At 41.3% G+C, this 19,123-nt stretch overlaps 1 protein-coding gene and 8 non-coding genes across 12 annotated transcripts in view; 5 read left to right on the top strand and 4 right to left on the bottom strand.

Annotated features, from left to right (window-relative positions):
* The first annotated feature begins 245 nt into the window (after nucleotides 1-245).
* Nucleotides 246-318, top strand: trnav-aac (transfer RNA valine (anticodon AAC)). Its single transcript has one exon. It is a non-coding gene; the product is annotated as a tRNA-Val (tRNA).
* A 622-nt stretch (nucleotides 319-940) lies between these two features.
* Nucleotides 941-1,013, top strand: trnav-cac (transfer RNA valine (anticodon CAC)). The gene has a single exon. It is a non-coding gene; the product is annotated as a tRNA-Val (tRNA).
* An 819-nt stretch (nucleotides 1,014-1,832) lies between these two features.
* Nucleotides 1,833-1,904, bottom strand: trnad-guc (transfer RNA aspartic acid (anticodon GUC)). Its single transcript has one exon. It is a non-coding gene; the product is annotated as a tRNA-Asp (tRNA).
* Nucleotides 1,905-2,863: 959 nt separating this feature from the next.
* Nucleotides 2,864-2,936, top strand: trnav-cac (transfer RNA valine (anticodon CAC)). Its single transcript has one exon. It is a non-coding gene; the product is annotated as a tRNA-Val (tRNA).
* An 815-nt stretch (nucleotides 2,937-3,751) lies between these two features.
* Nucleotides 3,752-3,823, bottom strand: trnad-guc (transfer RNA aspartic acid (anticodon GUC)). Its single transcript has one exon. It is a non-coding gene; the product is annotated as a tRNA-Asp (tRNA).
* A 263-nt stretch (nucleotides 3,824-4,086) lies between these two features.
* On the top strand, nucleotides 4,087-4,159 carry trnav-aac (transfer RNA valine (anticodon AAC)). Its single transcript has one exon. It is a non-coding gene; the product is annotated as a tRNA-Val (tRNA).
* A 620-nt stretch (nucleotides 4,160-4,779) lies between these two features.
* On the top strand, nucleotides 4,780-4,852 carry trnav-cac (transfer RNA valine (anticodon CAC)). The gene has a single exon. It is a non-coding gene; the product is annotated as a tRNA-Val (tRNA).
* An 820-nt stretch (nucleotides 4,853-5,672) lies between these two features.
* trnad-guc (transfer RNA aspartic acid (anticodon GUC)) lies at nucleotides 5,673-5,744 on the bottom strand. Its single transcript has one exon. It is a non-coding gene; the product is annotated as a tRNA-Asp (tRNA).
* Nucleotides 5,745-8,377: 2,633 nt separating this feature from the next.
* zgc:163022 (putative ferric-chelate reductase 1) overlaps nucleotides 8,378-19,123 on the bottom strand; it is a 49,895-nt gene continuing 39,149 nt past the window's right edge. Inside the window, exons 10-15 of one of the 4 annotated variants that reach the window (XM_063912668.1) lie at nucleotides 16,949-17,035; nucleotides 11,954-12,045; nucleotides 10,858-10,916; nucleotides 10,537-10,680; nucleotides 9,530-9,549; nucleotides 8,378-9,448 (exon numbers count right to left, since the gene is read on the bottom strand). In XM_063912668.1, coding sequence (XP_063768738.1) covers nucleotides 9,359-9,448; nucleotides 9,530-9,549; nucleotides 10,537-10,680; nucleotides 10,858-10,916; nucleotides 11,954-12,045; nucleotides 16,949-17,035 — 492 coding nt within the window. In that variant the 3' untranslated portion in view covers nucleotides 8,378-9,358. The remainder of the gene's footprint in view (nucleotides 9,449-9,529; nucleotides 9,550-10,536; nucleotides 10,681-10,857; nucleotides 10,917-11,953; nucleotides 12,046-16,948; nucleotides 17,036-19,123) is intronic. The other 3 variants (XR_010168369.1, XM_063912669.1, XR_010168370.1) reach the window with 3 other exon arrangements.

The raw sequence follows: 19,123 nt of genomic DNA, 5'->3' as shown, positions 1-19,123 counted from the left end.
TGGCACGTGGACAGTAGATGGCGCTCTTCGAGACGTCAATGGTCATATAGGGGATAGCATCTGAGTTCAGTATACCAAATGCTATCCTACTGTCATGATAGTCCATGACACTGCAGTTGGGACTGAATCCAGTTTAAAACCTCTCTGTGTCTCAGAAATGAACATGTGGTCCTTAGTGTGCATAATTGAAAAATGAATATGAATGTTTCATCTACGCTCCACCATGCATTTAATCTTGTTCAGCAGTTTCCGTAGTGTAGTGGTCATCACGTTCGCCTAACACGCGAAAGGTCCCCGGCTCAAAACCGGGCGGAAACACTGTTCTTTGATTCCGAAGACCTTCAAAGACTCAAACTCCACCAAGAAAAGTTGCCGTGGTCATCGATTGTACTTTTCCTTCGATGATTTCAAGCATGCACGTAGTACCTTTGTCACGAATGTTATAATGAGGACTCTTTGCAAAACAACCTTTGTCAAATCGTCTGCATACATGCATATAAATGACCGTTGGAAACAGCATACACCGTTGGAAAGTTCAGGGACGTGCTTATCCGAATGTGTTTCCACCTGCCTCTTAGTTTTTGAGTTCATCGAATTGTCAAAAAAGATCAACTGTTATTTATCAACCCCGGTCTTCTGCGTGACAAGCAGAGATACAATCCACTATACTAACGAGGAGTACTCTGGCGTGAACTCTGGCACGTGGGCAGAAGGTGGCGCTCTTCGAGAGGTCAATGGTCTAATAGGGGATAGCATCTGGGTTCAGTATACCAAATGCTATCCTGCTGTCATAATAGCCCATGACAATGCAGCTTAGACTGAATCCAGTTTAAAATCTCTCTGAGTCTCAGTATCACCATGTGGTCTGTCGTTTGGAACGTTTACAATTAAATACAAATGTTAGAAGTACGCACAAACGCGCATTTACCTCTTTTCAGCAGTTTCCGTAGTGTAGTGGTCATCACGGTCGCCTCACACGCGATAGGTCCCCGGCTCGAAACCGGGCGGAAACAATCTTCTTTGATCCTGATTAACTTCAAATAACTCCACCAAGAAAAGTTCTCAGAAAAGCAGATAGTGTAACAAAATCTTTCAGGAATATGCTGTAGTTATAGGGGCTCGAAGGACTCAAGAATTCTTCAAAAGGCTCTTTCCAATTCCAAAGAATATCCCCAGTAATGGTCAGCAGTTCAATGTTGAGTCTTTTCAAGACAATTGTTGGTTGACCGTAGGTGGCGCTCTTCGAGAGTTTACAGGTCATACAAAGGATAGCATTCTGGATCAGCATACATTTGCTGTCACGAAAGTCCGTGACAATAAAGCTGTGTGACCTGTTACTCTATCTGGTTTGCTGAATCCAGTTTAAAATCTCTCTGAGTCTCAGAATCACCGTGTGGTCCGTAGTTTGGAAAGTTGACAATTGAATATGAATGTTTCATCTACGCTGGACCGTGCATTTAACCTTTTCAGCAGTTTCTGTAGTGTAGAGGTCATCACGTTCGCCTAACACGCGAAAGGTCCATGGCTCAAAACCGGGCAGATTCACACTTCTTTGATCCCGAGGAACTTCAAAGGCTCAAAATCCACCAAGAAAAGATGTCGTGGTCATCAATTGTACTTGTCCTTCGATGATTTTAATCATGCACATAGAAGGTTTGTTATGAATGTTATAATGATGACTCTTTGCAAAATAACCTTTGTCAAACCGTCTATGTATGGCAGTTGGAAACGGCATACACCATTGGGATCTGCTTATCTGAATCTGTTTCCACGGGCCTCTTAGTTTGCGAGTTGATCGATTTGTGAATAAAGACCAGATGTTATTGATCATTCTCCCCGTCGGGGAATCGAACCCCGGTCTTCTGCGTGACAAGCAGAGATACTGTCCACTATACTAACGAGGAGTACTCTGGCGTGAACTCTGGCACGTGGACAGTAGGTGGCGCTCTTCGAGACGTCAATGGTCATATAGGGGATAGCATCTGGGTTCAGTATACCAAATGCTATCCTGCTGTCATGATAGTACATGACACTGCAGTTGGGACTGAATCCAGTTTAAAACCTCTCTGTGTCTCAGAAATGAACATGTGGTCCATAGTGTGCATAATTGAAAAATGAATATGAATGTTTCAACTACGCTGCACCATGCATTAATCTTTTTCAGCACTTTCCGTAGTGTAGTGGTCATCACGTTCGCCTAACACGCGAAAGGTCCCCGGCTCATAACCGGGCGGAAACACTGTTCTTTGATTTCGAAGAACTTCAAAGACTCAAACTCCACCAAGAAAAGTTGCCGTGGTCATCGATTGTACTTTTCCTTCGATGATTTCAAGCATGCACGTAGTACCTTTGTCACCAATGTTATAATGAGGACTCTTTGCAAAACACCTTTGTCAAATCGTCTGCATACATGCATATAAATGACCGTTGGAAACAGCATACACCGTTGGAAAGTTCAGGGACGTGCTTATCCGAATGTGTTTCCACCTGCCTCTTAGTTTTTGAGTTCATCGAATTGTCAAAAAAGATCAACTGTTATTTATCAACCCCGGTCTTCTGCGTGACAAGCAGAGATACAATCCACTCTAGTAACGACGAGTACCTCTGGCGTGAACTCTGGCACGTGGGCAGAAGGTGGCGCTCTTCGAGAGGTCAATGGTCTAATAGGGGATAGCATCTGGGTTTCAGTATACCAAATGCTATCCTGCTGTCATAATAGTCCATGACAATGCAGCTTAGACTGAATCCAGTTTAAATCTCTCTGAGTCTCAGTATCACCATGTGGTCTGTCGTTTGGAACGTTTTACAATTAAATACAAATGTTAGAAGTACGCCACAAACGCGCATTTACCTCTTTTCAGCAGTTTCCGTAGTGTAGTGGTCATCACGGTCGCCTCACACGCGATAGGTCCCCGGCTCGAAAGCGGGCGGAAACAATCTTCTTTGATCCTGATTAACTTCAAATAACTCCACCAAGAAAAGTTCTCAGAAAAGCAGATAGTGTAACAAATCTTTCAGGAATATGCTGTAGTTATAGGGGCTCGAAGGACTCAAGAATTCTTCAAAAGCTCTTTCCAATTCCAAAGAATATCCCCAGTAATGGTCAGCAGTTCAATGTTGAGTCTTTTCAAGACAATTGTTGGTTGACCGTAGGTGGCGCTCTTTGAGAGTTTACAGGTCATACAAAGGATAGCAATCTGGATCAGCATACATTTGCTGTCACGAAAGTCCGTGACAATAAAGCTGTGTGACCTGTTACTCTATCTGGTTTGCTGAATCCAGTTTGAAATCTCTCTGAGTCTCAGAATCACCGTGTGGTCGTAGTTTGGAAAGTTAACAATGAATATGAATGTTTCATCTACGCTGGACCGTGCATTTAACCTTTTCAGCAGTTTCTGTAGTGTAGAGGTCATCACGTTTGCCTAACACGCGAAAGGTCCATGGCTCAAAACCGGGCAGTTTCACACTTCTTTGATCCGAGGAACTTCAAAGGCTCAAAATCCACCAAGAAAAGATGTCGTGGTCATCAATTGTACTTGTCCTTCGATGATTTTAATCATGCACATAGAAGGTTTGTCATGAATGTTATAATGATGACTCTTTGCAAAACAACCTTTGTCAAACCGTCTATGTATGGCAGTTGGAAACGGCATACACCATTGGGATCTGTTTATCTGAATCTGTTTCCACGGGCCTCTTAGTTTGGGAGTTGATCGATTTGTGAATAAAGACCCAGATGTTATTGATCATTCTCCCCGTCGGGGAATCGAACCCCGGTCTTCTGCGTGACAAGCAGAGATACTGTCCACTATACTAACGAGGAGTACTCTGGCGTGAACTCTGGCACGTGGACAGTAGGTGGCGCTCTTCGAGACGTCAATGGTCATATAGGGGATAGCATCTGGGTTCAATATACCAAATGCTATCCTGCTGTCATGATAGTCCATGACACTGCAGTTGGGACTGAATCCAGTTTAAAACCTCTCTGTGTCTCAGAAATGAACATGTGGTCCATAGTGTGCATAATTGAAAAATGAATATGAATGTTTCATCTACGCTGCACCTTGCATTTAATCTTTTTCAGCAGTTTCCGTAGTGTAGTGGTCATCACGTTCGCCTAACACGCGAAAGGTCCCCGGCTCAAAACCGGGCGGAAACACTGTTCTTTGATTCCGAAGAACTTCAAAGACTCAAACTCCACCAAGAAAAGTTGCCGTGGTCATCGATTGTACTTTTCCTTCGATGATTTCAAGCATGCACGTAGTACCTTTGTCACCAATGTTATAATGAGGACTCTTTGCAAACAACCTTTGTCAAATCGTCTGCATACATGCATATAAATGACCGTTGGAAACAGCATACACCGTTGGAAAGTTCAGGGACGTGCTTATCCGAATGTGTTTCCACCTGCCTCTTAGTTTTTGAGTTCATCGAATTGTCAAAAAAGATCAACTGTTATTTATCAACCCCGGTCTTCTGCGTGACAAGCAGAGATACAATCCACTCTAGTAACGACGAGTACTCTGGCGTGAACTCTGGCACGTGGCAGAAGGTGGCGCTCTTCGAGAGGTCAATGGTCTAATAGGGGATAGCATCTGGGTTCAGTATACCAAATGCTATCCTGCTGTCATAATAGTCCATGACAATGCAGCTTAGACTGAATCCAGTTTAAAATCTCTCTGAGTCTCAGTATCACCATGTGGTCTGTCGTTTGGAACGTTTACAATTAAATACAAATGTTAGAAGTACGCACAAACGCGCATTTACCTCTTTTCAGCAGTTTCCGTAGTGTAGTGGTCATCACGGTCGCCTCACACGCGATAGGTCCCCGGCTCGAAAGCGGGCGGAAACAATCTTCTTTGATCCTGATTAACTTCAAATAACTCCACCAAGAAAAGTTCTCAGAAAAGCAGATAGTGTAACAAAATCTTTCAGGAATATGCTGTAGTTATAGGGGCTCGAAGGACTCAAGAATTCTTCAAAAGGCTCTTTCCAATTCCAAAGAATATCCCCAGTAATGGTCAGCAGTTCAATGTTGAGTCTTTTCAAGACAATTGTTGGTTGACCGTAGGTGGCGCTCTTCGAGAGTTTACAGGTCATACAAAGGATAGCATTCTGGATCAGCATACATTTGCTGTCACGAAAGTCCGTGACAATAAAGCTGTGTGACCTGTTACTCTATCTGGTTTGCTGAATCCAGTTTGAAATCTCTCTGAGTCTCAGAATCACCGTGTGGTCCGTAATTTGGAAAGTTAACAATTGAATATGAATGTTTCATCTACGCTGGACCGTGCATTTAACCTTTTCAGCAGTTTCTGTAGTGTAGAGGTCATCACGTTCGCCTAACACGCGAAAGGTCCATGGCTCTAAACCGGGCAGATTCACACTTCTTTGATCCCGAGGAAACTTCAAAGGCTCAACATCCACCAAGAAAAGATGTCGTGGTCATCAATTGTACTTGTCCTTCGATGATTTTAATCATGCACATAGAAGGTTTGTCATGAATGTTATAATGATGACTCTTTACAAAACAACCTTTGTCAAACCGTCTATGTATGGCAGTTGGAAACGGCATACACCATTGGGATCTGCTTATCTGAATCTGTTTCCACGGGTCTCTTAGTTTGCGAGTTGATCGATTTGTGAATAAAGACCAGATGTTATTGATCATTCTCCCCGTCGGGGAATCGAACCCCGGTCTTCTGCGTGACAAGCAGAGATACTGTCCACTATACCAACGAGGAGTACTCTGGCGTGAACTCTGGCACTTCGACAGTAGGTGGCGCTCTTCGAGACGTCAATGGTCATATAGGGGATAGCATCTGGGTTCAGTATACCAAATGCTATCCTGCTGTCACAGGGCTGGACTGGCATCTGAAAAGGGCCCGGGCACTTTTGATCACCCAAGGGCCAAGCGCCATTTTGTATATATATATATATATATATATCTAGCAATAATTGACACCAAAGCTAAGGCACCACACACAATACTGTATGTTTTAAGTCTTACTGAATAAAATTAAACCTGTAGTAATAATTTCCTTGGTTAAATGTTTTTATACTTTCAGCTTAAAATTGCTCCAATCTACATACTGTTAGTGAGCTTACTGAATGGAATGTTAACACACCCCCCCCCCCCCCCACAAAAACGTTTTTAGTTGTCTAGGCATAAACTGTAATGCAACTTGAGACAGATCAAAAGAGCGTAAGCTAGTCATTATGTCTAACAGTGTTTTTTTTCGGACACTCGTCATTTTTTTCACCACAGCAAAACCAAGTGACCGCTTCTTATTGCTTAGGCTTCCAACATAACTTGTTAAAGTTCCTTGTACAATACGCCTTGAAACATCCAACTGCGTTGTCTCAACCATGAAGAAATTGAAACATCCATTGCTTTAATGCTTTCCAGAACACAACGTGTTTGAATGGTAGGATAGCCTATCCATGACCACCACAGGAAAATGCAACTCATAAAGACACGATTAAAATATCAGATACACATTGCCAACAACAAAGCTAATATACCATGTTTTTACATGTCATGCAAATTGGAGTGAGCGCGTAGCTATCAGCTATCAGCTATCAGCTATTCCTAAACAGTAGCACGGCTAGTCAGCTTCTTACCTATCCATCTACCGTGCAAGATGGCGCCGAGGATGGCTGCCGTGTCTCGAGCTCCTCAACAACTCCACATCTTAGTGTTTTTATTGTTTTACTTTGTTGGTTGTTTTTAACTTTTTTTTGCAACATGCAAACCGCCCAAGCGAGCCCTATCATCCAATATGATAGAGAACAACTTTTACACATCAGGTCGCTGGTGGACAGCAATAATCCACGACGACCTGCAAACAATGGAGAGTCTCCGTGTTTACCTGCTGGAGCTCTACCTGTGGAGCGCAGGAGGAAGAGACCACGAGGTTCCCGGGCCGGGGTCCTGGTCAGGCTGAGGAAACGTGAAAACAGGCCTCCTCTACCGAGTTTACTTCTGGCAAATGTCCAATCCCTGGATAATAAACTGGACGAACTCCGTAGCAGGGTGGCATTTCAACGGGACATTAAGACCTGTAATGTTTTGGTTTTCACGGAGACTTGGCTCGACCCCACGATACCGGACGCCGCCATTGCTCCACACGGATTCTCCATTCATCGCCAGGACCGGACAATAAAACTCAGGGAAGAGCAAGGGAGGAGGTGTCTGCTTCATGATTAACAACAACTGGTGCTCAGATGTGGAGATCATTTCTTCGGACTGTTCTCCCAGCCTAGAGCACATCATGATCGGATGCCGGCCTTTTTATCTGCCGAGGGAGTTCACATCTGTTGTTGTAACAGCAGTGTATGTTCCGCCGCACGCTGACAACAACACAGCGCTGGAGGAGCTGTATGGGATTATCGACAGGAAAGAGACTTCTCGGCCAGAGGCCGCATTTATTGTGGCCGGGGATTTTAACAGAGCCAACATGAAGAAAGTCCTGCCGAAATACTATCAGCACGTCAGCTGCCCCACGCGCGGTGGAAATACACTGGACCATGTTTACACTCCTTTCCGGCATGGATATAAAGCCCTCCCCCGCCCCCCCTTCGGCAAGTCAGACCACATATCTGTTCTTCTGCTCCCCGTTTACCGGCAGAGACTGAAGAGGGACCGACCTGTGACAAGGACAGTGCAGCGTTGGTCCGAGCAGTCTGACTCTGCTCTCCGCCACTGCTTTGGCATCACGGAGTGGTGTGTGTTTGAGGAGGACGATATAAACGTTTACAATTAAATACAAATGTTAGAAGTACGCACAAACGCGCATTTACCTCTTTTCAGCAGTTTCCGTAGTGTAGTGGTCATCACTGGGTTCAGTATACCAAATGCTATCCTATCATATACGTGTAATATAGTTATAATATTCAGACGAGGGCAGCCCTAAACAGTAGAACTGACCCCACAAGCACTAAATATGAATAGAGTTAGCTTGATGTGTTTTGTCTTTTGCCAGGGTCACCTCCAGTGACTCACTGGATTATTATTGCACAAATTTTGATACAATTATTGTACTAGAAAAAATAACCCTAACGCACTAGAATGATATTATTACTTACTACTGACTACAATTAAAGCTCACTTAGAATTGATGTAATCATTGTTCTAATAATTGCATGTTATTAATGCACAAGATCCATTTTCTCTCAATATATATGTTAACATACTATAATAATAATAATGATCTGCTTTGGTGCATGACGATAAATACATAAACACCATTAGAGGGATTAAGGTTTGGAAAAGAAACAAATATATAACTATTTTAATGCTATTTAAAAAAATAAAACGTGTTCTTTAAAAGATGTACAAGATATAAAATTAACCATTTCAAAAGAAGAATGTGAATGACAGCATTCAATAATTTCATTTATTGAAGGAATTGGATCAAAAGAGCAGATAGCATTCTGATGTTATTTAGATAAACATGCTTTTTTTCATCACTGTATTTACACAGTGGTCATTTGCTAACAGAATATCTTAGAAATGTACAAAACTAAATAAATATAAACACCAGCATAATTGGTTGTTGTTGTTTTTTTGTAGGAATTTGACTCACAAAATTGAATCTGAAAATGTCCAACTGCTAAAGATGTTTATATGATGTCAATAAAAGCTTAAGAGCAACTTAGTTTTAGTAGGCAATATTTAAATATGAAAGTCAGGTCAATACAACTTGGGTGATGTGATTGAAAGCTCTTGAATGACACAAAAAATGTATAAAAACTGTAAAATGGTGGACATAATAATAATAATAATAATAATAATAATAATAATAATAATAACAATAATAACAATAATAACAATAATAATAATAACAGAATGAATATAAAGTACTTTCTTACATTCGGTGAGGCTATCTATTCTTTAAATAAACTTTTAGAAACATTTGGTAGTCTGTTGAATTCAACATTAAACGTTCAAATTAAAACTCAATAGTGAAATTAAAATTCTATATCCATGAAGTACTACATACTGTACGACACTCAACTTTTTTACAAGAATTTTGCAGAATGCTTTTAGCCACAGCTTTGTCAACAGGCCATCTCCATCTTACAAAACTGAGATCACATTGAAGTCAGAAACATTATAAAATCATGTTACAGAAAGAAAAACAATTCACAATGGATTAAGCTCAGTTTCCTTTCCTGTATAGTGGGTAAAATAACTAAATGTTTATTACAGCAAATTAAAAAAAACTGAAAAAAATGTTGAAGTAACTTTCATACATGGTACAACTTCATACATGTGGCTTTGTAACACAAAACATGTAGGGCCATCAAATTAGACATCCAAACATTGTATTCAAACATTTAATTACATTTCTTATTATACCATCCCAATTCCAACCAACAGTGTAATCATAAAGGCACTGTTTCCCAGGAGAAATAAAGCCATCAGCAGGGCATCAACTGTTTTCTGACCCAAAAAAAAAGAAAGAAATGAAAATTAGAAAAAGGCAGTATTTTATAGATTTTTGCATTAAGCCTTTTGTCTTACCAATATTGATTCCAATGTATCTGTAATCCAAAGGAAATAGAAATGTTTAATCTGCTGCTCAATAAAAAGGATTTCCACTGGTAATATACATAAAAAATTAAAAGCCAACATCAAAAGCATACCCCAAAAGTTTAAACAGTGGTATCCCAATCAGAAAAGCAGTTTTCTGTTTGTCTCTTTATATGTGTCTTTTAAATTAACCCTAAATAATAAAAAATGGTTACTGCAGGCCTAGTTCACACTTACATTGAATTTTATTAAGCAGGGTTTCACTTTCGTTCTCAATAAATAAACATTTTTACACAAGGACAGATTAACATTTCCAAAACAAGTGTACATTATGTTTAAAAATGTAAAAAGTCTACTATTCATGGATGAAGTTATGCTGTTGTTGCATTACCTGTCACCTTATTTACTCCTCAACTTGCAATTCAGTCCTGTTCGACTCTATGCCAAAAAAGGCAGAGAGATTTTAAGGGCACTCACTTCTCTACTTTTCTTTTCTTTCGACCAGTCATATCTTTACTGCTGATTCTCCACCTAAAGGGTTGCTGACTGTAATGTACTTTTTCTATATCAGAAGTTTTTTGTTTTTTGTTTAACTCTCTCACTATATAGGGGTCCACTAGATCTGACTAACTCTCTCTTTGGCTTAAGAGCTCTGAAACATTTAAACTAATACACTTTTTTGTATTGATTAATGTTTCACAATAACAATGGTCCTCCTCTATTTCAAAAGTTCAACAAATTGAAGATATTTCCAGATTCATAGCCCATGGCAACATTGATAAGTATGACAACTTGAACCTCGATATCACCATCACCTAACTTAGCACCCAACCTATGCCAGATAGGCCAGTCTACAAGCCGCTCAAATGCAAGTTTGTGTATTAATTGAATCCTTGTTTAGGCTTAAAAGATCAACTTATGTGGTTGATCACTGTAACAATGACCACTTTACACAATTCCATTTATTAGTGAAAGATATAAAATAATGTAATGTTTACCTGTATTGTTGACCTTCAATTTCAAATTGACTTCAAACAGAATGTAGATAAAAGCTTCCCAGCCAACCGCACCTCCCATCACTTTTATCAGCCATTGGTCCAGGGTGCTGTCAATTATCTTCAGGCCTGTGAATGTGGCTGCCACTGTGTAAATGCACATAAAAACAACATTTTCAAAACTTGCAGCAATGGTGAACAGTTGTAGTAGTAGTAGTAGCAGCAGTAGTGGAGTACAAATAATCTCATTTTATTTGAGGGTGCTCTAACAAAGACAACAACTATTGCACTTAGGGCAACTTATTAAATTAAGTAAAAGCTTACCTGCTAAAGCTTTTATAGCCACACCATTGAAAGCATGTGACCAGTTGAACAAAAACCTCCTGTCAAAGAAAATAGGTAATATATTAAATTATCGGCTGCTGAAAGAAGAATTTGAAACTTAATAATCATGAAAATATTCAATGAGAACTGTCCTAAAGAATATTGAAAATGATTGATACTGTAACACCAGAAAAAAGTGGTAGGTACACCTTGACACAACTATGACAGGGAAACTCTTAATTGTGTTTGCATTACAGATTACTCTGAGCACTCTATGTTCCATATCCTACACCTGTACATTTTGGCAATTTTTCATGAAATGTTTATTATGAGGGTTGCGTTTGAGTACCAAATGTTCTTAACAAGCATTGAATATTTACTGTTTATCTAGCATTCTATTGTTCTCAAACCAGAGTCTTGATGTGTAGGAACCAATGCTTTCTTTTAAATAGAAGGGTTAGAGATGCAGTGTTAATTCTGGTGGAGCTATTGTGGGCAATCTTTCTAAACACAAGATATTTTCTTTTTAATTTAAGAGTATACTAAAGCAACTTTTAGGGCTGTATGCATATCCTCCTCTCAGCCAGTGCCCTGCTGCTAGCCTGTGCTTAGCTTCAGCCTTGAGAAGTTCTGCTCAGCCCAAATGGGTTGAATTGGAGAACGTTCAGAGACAAGCAATGGCAATGAGGGCTATGGTTTGCTCATCCGCATGACTATGAAAAGGACTGATTGATAACAATTTTCGTAGGTAATTAAGGTAAAATATTAAAAGATCATCAGGCATTGAAAATAATAATAATAATAATAATAATAATAATTTAGAAACCAGTTAAGGACGACAGAGACCAGGAGTAACCTGCAGCAGTAGAGGAAAACACTGTACATGATCAGGATCATGTATCAACTAAGGGGGAAGAATCAATTGATGAGGACACAAATACCACACACACACACACACACACACACACACACACACACACACACACACACACACACACACACACACACACACACACACACACACACACACACACACACACACACACACACACACACACACACACACACACACACACACACACACACAGGTATTTACCATGGATGTTCTGGTCCACAGCGCAGCAGAGCCAATATGGGCTGGATAACTGAGAGAATGATAACCAGGCAGCCTAACACTGGATGGGCTCCCTTAATACAGCAAAAATGACAAACACATTACGAACCAAAGAACGTTGACACCATTTTCAGAATTAATGCTTATGATGCAAACTTTTATGGAAGTGCAATGTACAATAGCGGTCATGGCAGTTTAAAACACTTTCCTCAAAAAAGACAAAAATGTGGCTTGTCCAATGAACAGCTGCAGCTCATGTTGAGCGCACGTTTTGCGGAATGTATCTTTTTACTGGCTACACCGGCAATGCACATACAGTGCACGTATGGCGCAACGTACAGGCAAGACAAGACTTTCGTTGTCTTCAGTTTTTGGATCCAGCACGACAACAGTGAAACTGCAACACCAAATTTGTGTTTCATCCACCGATCGTCTGTCGTTGTGCTATCTGTAGGCTGAATAATTTGGCTCTATGTTTGGCTCTGTATGTAATGTTAGCGTAGTTTCCTTAGCATTCGCCTATACTGCCTATGCCCCACCGATTCGGAGCCCTAGGCGGGCGCCTAGCTCACCTTTCAAGGTTTCAAGGTTTTATTGGTCATATGCACAGCATATACAACGTATATGTTGGCAATGAAAATCTTATATCCCATGCTCCTCCAACAACTACATACATACAATACATGGTGCAAATAAGATAAATAAAATAGTGCAAAAAGAGAGAAGAATATTTACAATAACAACAATAAAGATTTGAGGATGTGAAATATATACATATGTGGAATACATTGAAAGTATTTAAATGCACTGTAGAGTAATTTAAATACTTTACGCTGTTGAATGAGGAGGTATGGACAGATGCATATATTACGTATAAACAGATGTATAAGGCAGATATGTATAATATATAGATATGTGTACTATAAACAGTTATGTATGGCAGATCTGTATAATATATATATAGATATGAGTACTATAAACAGATGTGACTAGACATTCACACAGCTCAGGAGTTCAGCAGTCTTATAGCCTGTGGTATAAAACTGTCCCTAGGTCTGGTGGTCTTTGGTCCAGATGCTGCGGTACTGTCTGCCAGACGGCAGCAGACAGAACAGATTGTTGCTGGGGTGATGGGGGTCCTTTAATATCCTACCGGCCTTCTTCCTACACCGATGGGTGTAGAGGTCCTCCATGGATGGCAGCTCCGTCCTGGTGATGTGCTGAGCAGTTTTCACCACCCTCTGAAGAGTCTTACGGTTGAGTGCGGTGCAACTGCCATACCAGGCGGTGATGCAGCCACTCAGGATACTCTCGATGGTGCACCTGTAGGAGTTGCAGAGTATCCTGGAGTCCATGTTGAACTTCCGCAGCCTGCAGAGGAAGAAGAGCCGCTGTCGAGCCATCTTGGATATGACCCTGGTGTGATGTGTCCATGTCAAGTCCTCACTGATGTTTACCCCGAGGAACCTGAAGCTGCTGACTCCCTCCACAGGAGTCCTGTCGATGGTGATGGGTGTGTGTGCCTCTCTCTGCCTCTTCCTGTAGTCCACAATCAGCTCCTTTGTTTTGCTGACGTTGAGATGGAGGTTGTTGTCCTGGCACCAAGATGTCAGGGCTCTGACCTCCTCCCTGTACGCCGTCTTTTTGCCGTCTGTGATCAGGCAGATGACGGTCGTGTCGTCAGCCAACTTGATGATGTTGTTGGAGCTATGTGTGGCCACGCAGTCGTGCATGAACAGGGAGTAGAGGAGAGGGCTGAGCACACAACCCTGAGGGGCTCCGGTGTTGAGGGTCAAGGTGGAGGATGTGATGTTCCCCATCCGCACTACCTGGGATCTGCCCGTCAGGAAGCTCAGGATCCAGTCACACAGGGCGCTGTTGAGCCCAAGGTCCCTGGGCTTAATGATGAGCTTGGAGGGCACAATGGTGTTGAATGCTGAACTGTAGTCAATGAACAGCATTCTCACATAAGTGTTCCGCTGATCCAGGTGGGAAAGGGCAGTGTCGAGGGTGAGGGAGATGGCATCATCCGTGGACCTGTTTGCCCTGTAGGCCAACTGCAAGGGGGTCCATTGAGTCAGGGAGGGAGGAGGTGATAAACGTTTTGACTAACCGCTCAAAGAACTTCATGATGATGGAGGTGAGTGCAACAGCAGTGGCTCAGTCAGTAGGGGCTTGGAATGGGAATCGTAGGGTCGCTGGTTCAAGTCCCCAAGACTTGAAATATGGAAAGTGGACTGCTACTTGGAGAGATCCCAGTTCACCTCCTAGGCCCTGCTGTGGTGCCCTTGAGCAAGGCACCGAACACCTCCAATCCCCCCTCCCCATTGCTCCCCGGGCGCTGCACAATAGCTGCCCACTGTTCTTAGTACTAGGATGGGTTAAATGCTGAGGACCAATTTCACTGTGTGTGCTCTGCTGTGTGCATGTATGTGACTAATAAAGAGGGCTTCATCCTCCGATTCTGGGTGGTAGTCATTGAGGCAAATGGGTTTTGTCTTTTTGGGGACAGGGACAATGATGGACTCTTTAAAACATGTGGGGACTACAGACTGGAGCAGTGACCTATTGAAAATGTCTGTGAACACATCTGCCAGCTGAACTGCACACACTGCCAGGGATGCCATCAGGTCCAGGAGCCCTGTGTGTGTTGATCCTTTTCAGAGATCTACACACATCTGCACTGGTTAAAACCAGTGAGCAGGGATCCTGGGCCTTCTGTGCCTCCACAGCCGGGGGCCTCTCAAAGCGTGCATAAAATGTGTTCAGTTCATCTGGGAGAGATGCAGACACTTCCTCAGCACCACTCGTTGTCCTTTTGTAGTCTGTTATTGTTTTTAGTCCAGACCACATGCTTCTAGCGTTGGAGCCCTTGTAGTTAGACTCCACCTTGTCCCTGTATTGTGTTCTCGCACTGCTAATAGGTCTCCGGAGTGCATACCTGGAATTCCTGTACTCATCCAAATCACCGCCGCTATGCGCAATGGCCCGTGCTTTAAGTTTAGCTCGGACCGCGCTGTTTATCCAGGGCTTCTCATTTGGGAATGTCCGTACAGTAATCCGTGGCACGACGTCATCGATGCATTTGCCGATGCAGCAAATGACCGCGTCAGTGTGTGTGTGTTTATATCATCCTCCTCAAACACACACCACTCCGTTATGCCAAAGCAGTGGCGGAGAGCAGAGTCAGACTGCTCGGAAAACAACGTTGCACTGTTCTCGTCACAGGTCGGTCCCTCTTCAGTCTCTGCTGGTAAACCGGGAGCAGAAAAAGAGATATGTGGTCTGACTTGCCGAAGGCGGGGGCGGGGGAGGGCTTTATATCCATGCCGGAAAGGAGTGTAAACATGGTCCAGTGTATTTCCACCGTGCGTGGGGCAGCTGACGTGCTGATAGTATTTCGGCAGGACTTTCTTCATGTTGGCTCTGTTAAAATCCCCGGCCACAATAAATGCGGCCTCTGGCCGTGAAGTCCCTGTCCTGTAGATAATCCCATACAGCTCCATTGAAATATGGAAAGTGGACTGCTACTTGGAGAGGTCCAGAACTGTGTTGTTATCAGCTTGCGGCGGAACATACACCTATGCCCAAGACCGGCCCTGCATGTGGGATTTCATTCTTTGACTATTTCGGTTTTGGAATAAAGGGCACTAGCCTTGTTTCTCAAGACCTGTGTTCTGTTAATATTCAAAGTTCTTGGCAAACATTTTTGTGAGGTGACAGTCACCCTTTTGCCACCAAGGTAGTAAGGAAGGCCAGTTTAGAGCAGGGCTCTTACTGTGAACCAATTTTTAATGTTGACGATGGAACTCTCCGAAAACAAGCAATGGTTAAACTCAGCCAACAAGTCTTTCCCAAGCCAACACTAAGAGCCAAACTGCATGTGTCAGATGTTAGGTTAGGATTAACATGACCAACAACAATTCATGGGGAGTATAATGAAAGAGGGAACGTTGTTGCAGAAGCAGTATCGTGACCACAAACAAACCACAAACACACGGACCAGGCATCCATGAGACATAATATTATTATTCACAATACTTTGAATGATTACTTGTTGCTTTCAATGTTGCATTAGATGTTTTCAGCAGTGGCATACTACTCCTGCTTCAGTGGCATTCTTTTTTGTTTGTTTTTTTAGCAAGTATCTTGGTCAATAAAAACAATTAAAAGTACACAAATCGTTAATCAATATTATGGGAAGTGTTCCAAATATTTATGGGGAACAATGAATATGCTATGTGATTGCCTGTTTTATTTTGTTTATGTAATGTGTTATCGCATTATTCTATACAACATGCCAACAATATCACTAGTATTATTTAATGGGTTGGCTCTGAATCTTGTAATCATTTAGTCAGACTGGCTTTAGTGGCTAGCATCATAAAGTTATGCGAGAAAAACTGTAAGATTATACAACTACTGTACTTTATTGACACCACTATGTTTCCAAACAGGGTAAACTAAAACTGAAAAATCTGTGTTAATATGCATCAGTTAATGAAACTCCAGGTGGTAGCTAATGTTATGACATAGTATATGCCTGTTTGAGGCATTGAAACAAATAAAGTAATCTGAATCTGGTTTATTGCCAGGTAAGTTTTCACATAAAAGGATTTTTTACTGGTATTGTGGTGCATCTGAGACATATTTCCCAAGCTTTAGATACTGCCGCCTGACACGTCACACAGGTTGTGCTCTACTGACCTGTTGTCAGGGGTCCAGTAGTGTGTTGTTTATGTATTTGAGGTGACACAGCACAAGATGATGAAATCCTTGTCTTACCAGGTGAGCTAGCCAAGCTCCCAATGATACATTTATGAAGTTTTAATGACAGTCAGTGTAATGTTATGTTAACACATCATTAGTTAATCTGATTAAAATGTCCTTCAATAAGAAGCAAACTGATTCAAAATATAATGCCTCAACAATTAACCAGGAATCTACAAAAAGTCCCAGCATAGGTGGTGTACTGACCCCGGACCAGGCTTTGACGTATGAGAAGGAGAGGATGCCGGCGAAGACTGTGGCTGCTACAGTCACACTCATCAGTGCAATATGGACCTGGAATAAAAAAAGAGAGTGCAGAATGATACTGTTGAATACATAATCTCAGGAAACAGGACACTGACAGAGATGGTGCATCAAGCAACCTCTCTAAAGAATGTTATTTCAGTGACTAATTTAACGAGAACAGTCCAATATTCTTAGAAAAACCAAGTCAATCGGACAAACTAAGTCCCAGACCTTTATGATTTTGTTGTAGCAACTTAAAATCAGCTGCAGTCTAGAGAAAATGATGAGTTAAGCAAATATGCAAAGAAACAAGAAATTGATAGAAAGTCTTTTAAGATCTTTGTTTAATGCTTGCGAACATGACAACTACTTCTGATTTCCTCCTGCACTGTGTGTGATGGACTCTCTTATAGGAAAAGATCAAAGATCATTTGAATGACAACATGATTTGGGGTCAGGTGGTTGCCCTATCACAATAAGCATAACTCACCCTACAAAAAACAATTGGGTGTCAAAAAAAAACCCCTCAGGGCAAATTGCTTACTTCTCCCCTATCTTTCCTGTAGTGTCAAACCCTTTATTTTACCCTCATGAACAAAGACCAAATGTTCTTCCCATACATAGCATATTTGCAGTATAACCTCAAAGCATGTGTTATCTCTAAGGATTTCAAATATTTTCCGGATACCACTTTTTTTAAAGTTACATTTCATTAGGATTAAACTTACAGTACACTTTATTGAACTGGAATACCATAATTTATATAACAATCTCCTCATTTGATTCTTTTTTGTTTCCTTGAAATGTGACTTCATGTTATATCTATTAGTACATTTATTCATTTCGTTTTTTTGGTCCCTATAGCCATAGTTAAATCCAGGTGGAATGCACAGTGCTTCCTCCTGAGATAAATAGGAAACATCTACATTGCATGTAAAATCATACCTTACTGACTGAGCCACTGCTGGATGTAATGACATGTGAGATGTTATTGTGAAAGCATACTGTCAGTCCAAAAGCTATAATATCCAACTTTACAAAGGGATTGCTATAAGTAGATGTGTCACGACAAATTACATCAAGAAAAGATAAATTAACTAAATGAAAAAAAACACTGTTGCAGTTAAAAAAGCAATCAGATGTAAGGCGGTCCTCCTACAATAGGCCATTGGATTGAAATCATTAGAGAACTTCATGAGAAGGAGAGGGTGACACTTTTGTTAAGACTGAGAAACAATTTGTAAACTTGAAAATGGTCCAAACTGTTAAAATAAGAATATGATTGTATAAATACCCTGCTCAGATTCTACTGAGAACATAATTCTGTTAACCTTGATTACGAGAGAAAATGATATGCTCTGCATTCATTATGTGTCCATAATACATAGGAATGTTCTAGTATTTCTAGATCACATACTGTTCGGCAACAATGTTAATGTATTACTTTGCTGATAGGTGAAAAAAAAAAAATCCTGAAAGCGGAAAAAAGAAAATATAAAACCACTTTCTGTGTCGTCTGAAGTCTACACCCGAAGTGCCTTCCTGAAGACATCAATGTACAGTTGCCATTGGTTACTGCAGCCTATAACCTATGACTTAACAGGGTAATTAAAAACCTTAACTCAGCGACGAGTTTGACCTGATGTCTGTGTCGGGTTTATATAAATAATGACTGACTGTATCATCATGTCAATCACCTAAGATGGAAGTTATAGTAACGTAGATTAAAGAAACACTTTTAAGTGCAAGTTTTCTTAGTATGTATGTCTCGACTACATTTGAATGTTTTTTTAGATATTTTGTTGGTTAACAGTTGCCTTTAGCCAAGACACAGTGTTTAAAGGGGGAAATGAGGGGATGACATTTACTGATACTTCCACAAGTCTGGGAGTTGAACCTGCTGGCACGGCATATGGGCTTCCATCTATAACCACTGAGCTATCAGGTAGGCCTAGGGTTGGGTACCAAAAACCGGTTCCGATCCTGAAGGAAATGTTTCTCGCTGATTTCTGTACTGTGTGACGGGCATACTGTGGTATTGATATTTTGTCAAGGAGTTTTGTGAAATCATTTTGTTAATTACCGCTACGACGTAGCGATTCATGATGCGGAGGTGATAGTTGATAATAATAATAA

The sequence above is a fragment of the Eleginops maclovinus genome, chromosome 21, assembly GCF_036324505.1.
Source record: "Eleginops maclovinus isolate JMC-PN-2008 ecotype Puerto Natales chromosome 21, JC_Emac_rtc_rv5, whole genome shotgun sequence".
NCBI classification, from domain to species: domain Eukaryota; kingdom Metazoa; phylum Chordata; class Actinopteri; order Perciformes; family Eleginopidae; genus Eleginops; species Eleginops maclovinus.
Note: the sequence above shows the minus strand (reverse complement) of the source record. Positions and strands in the feature narration are given on the sequence as shown.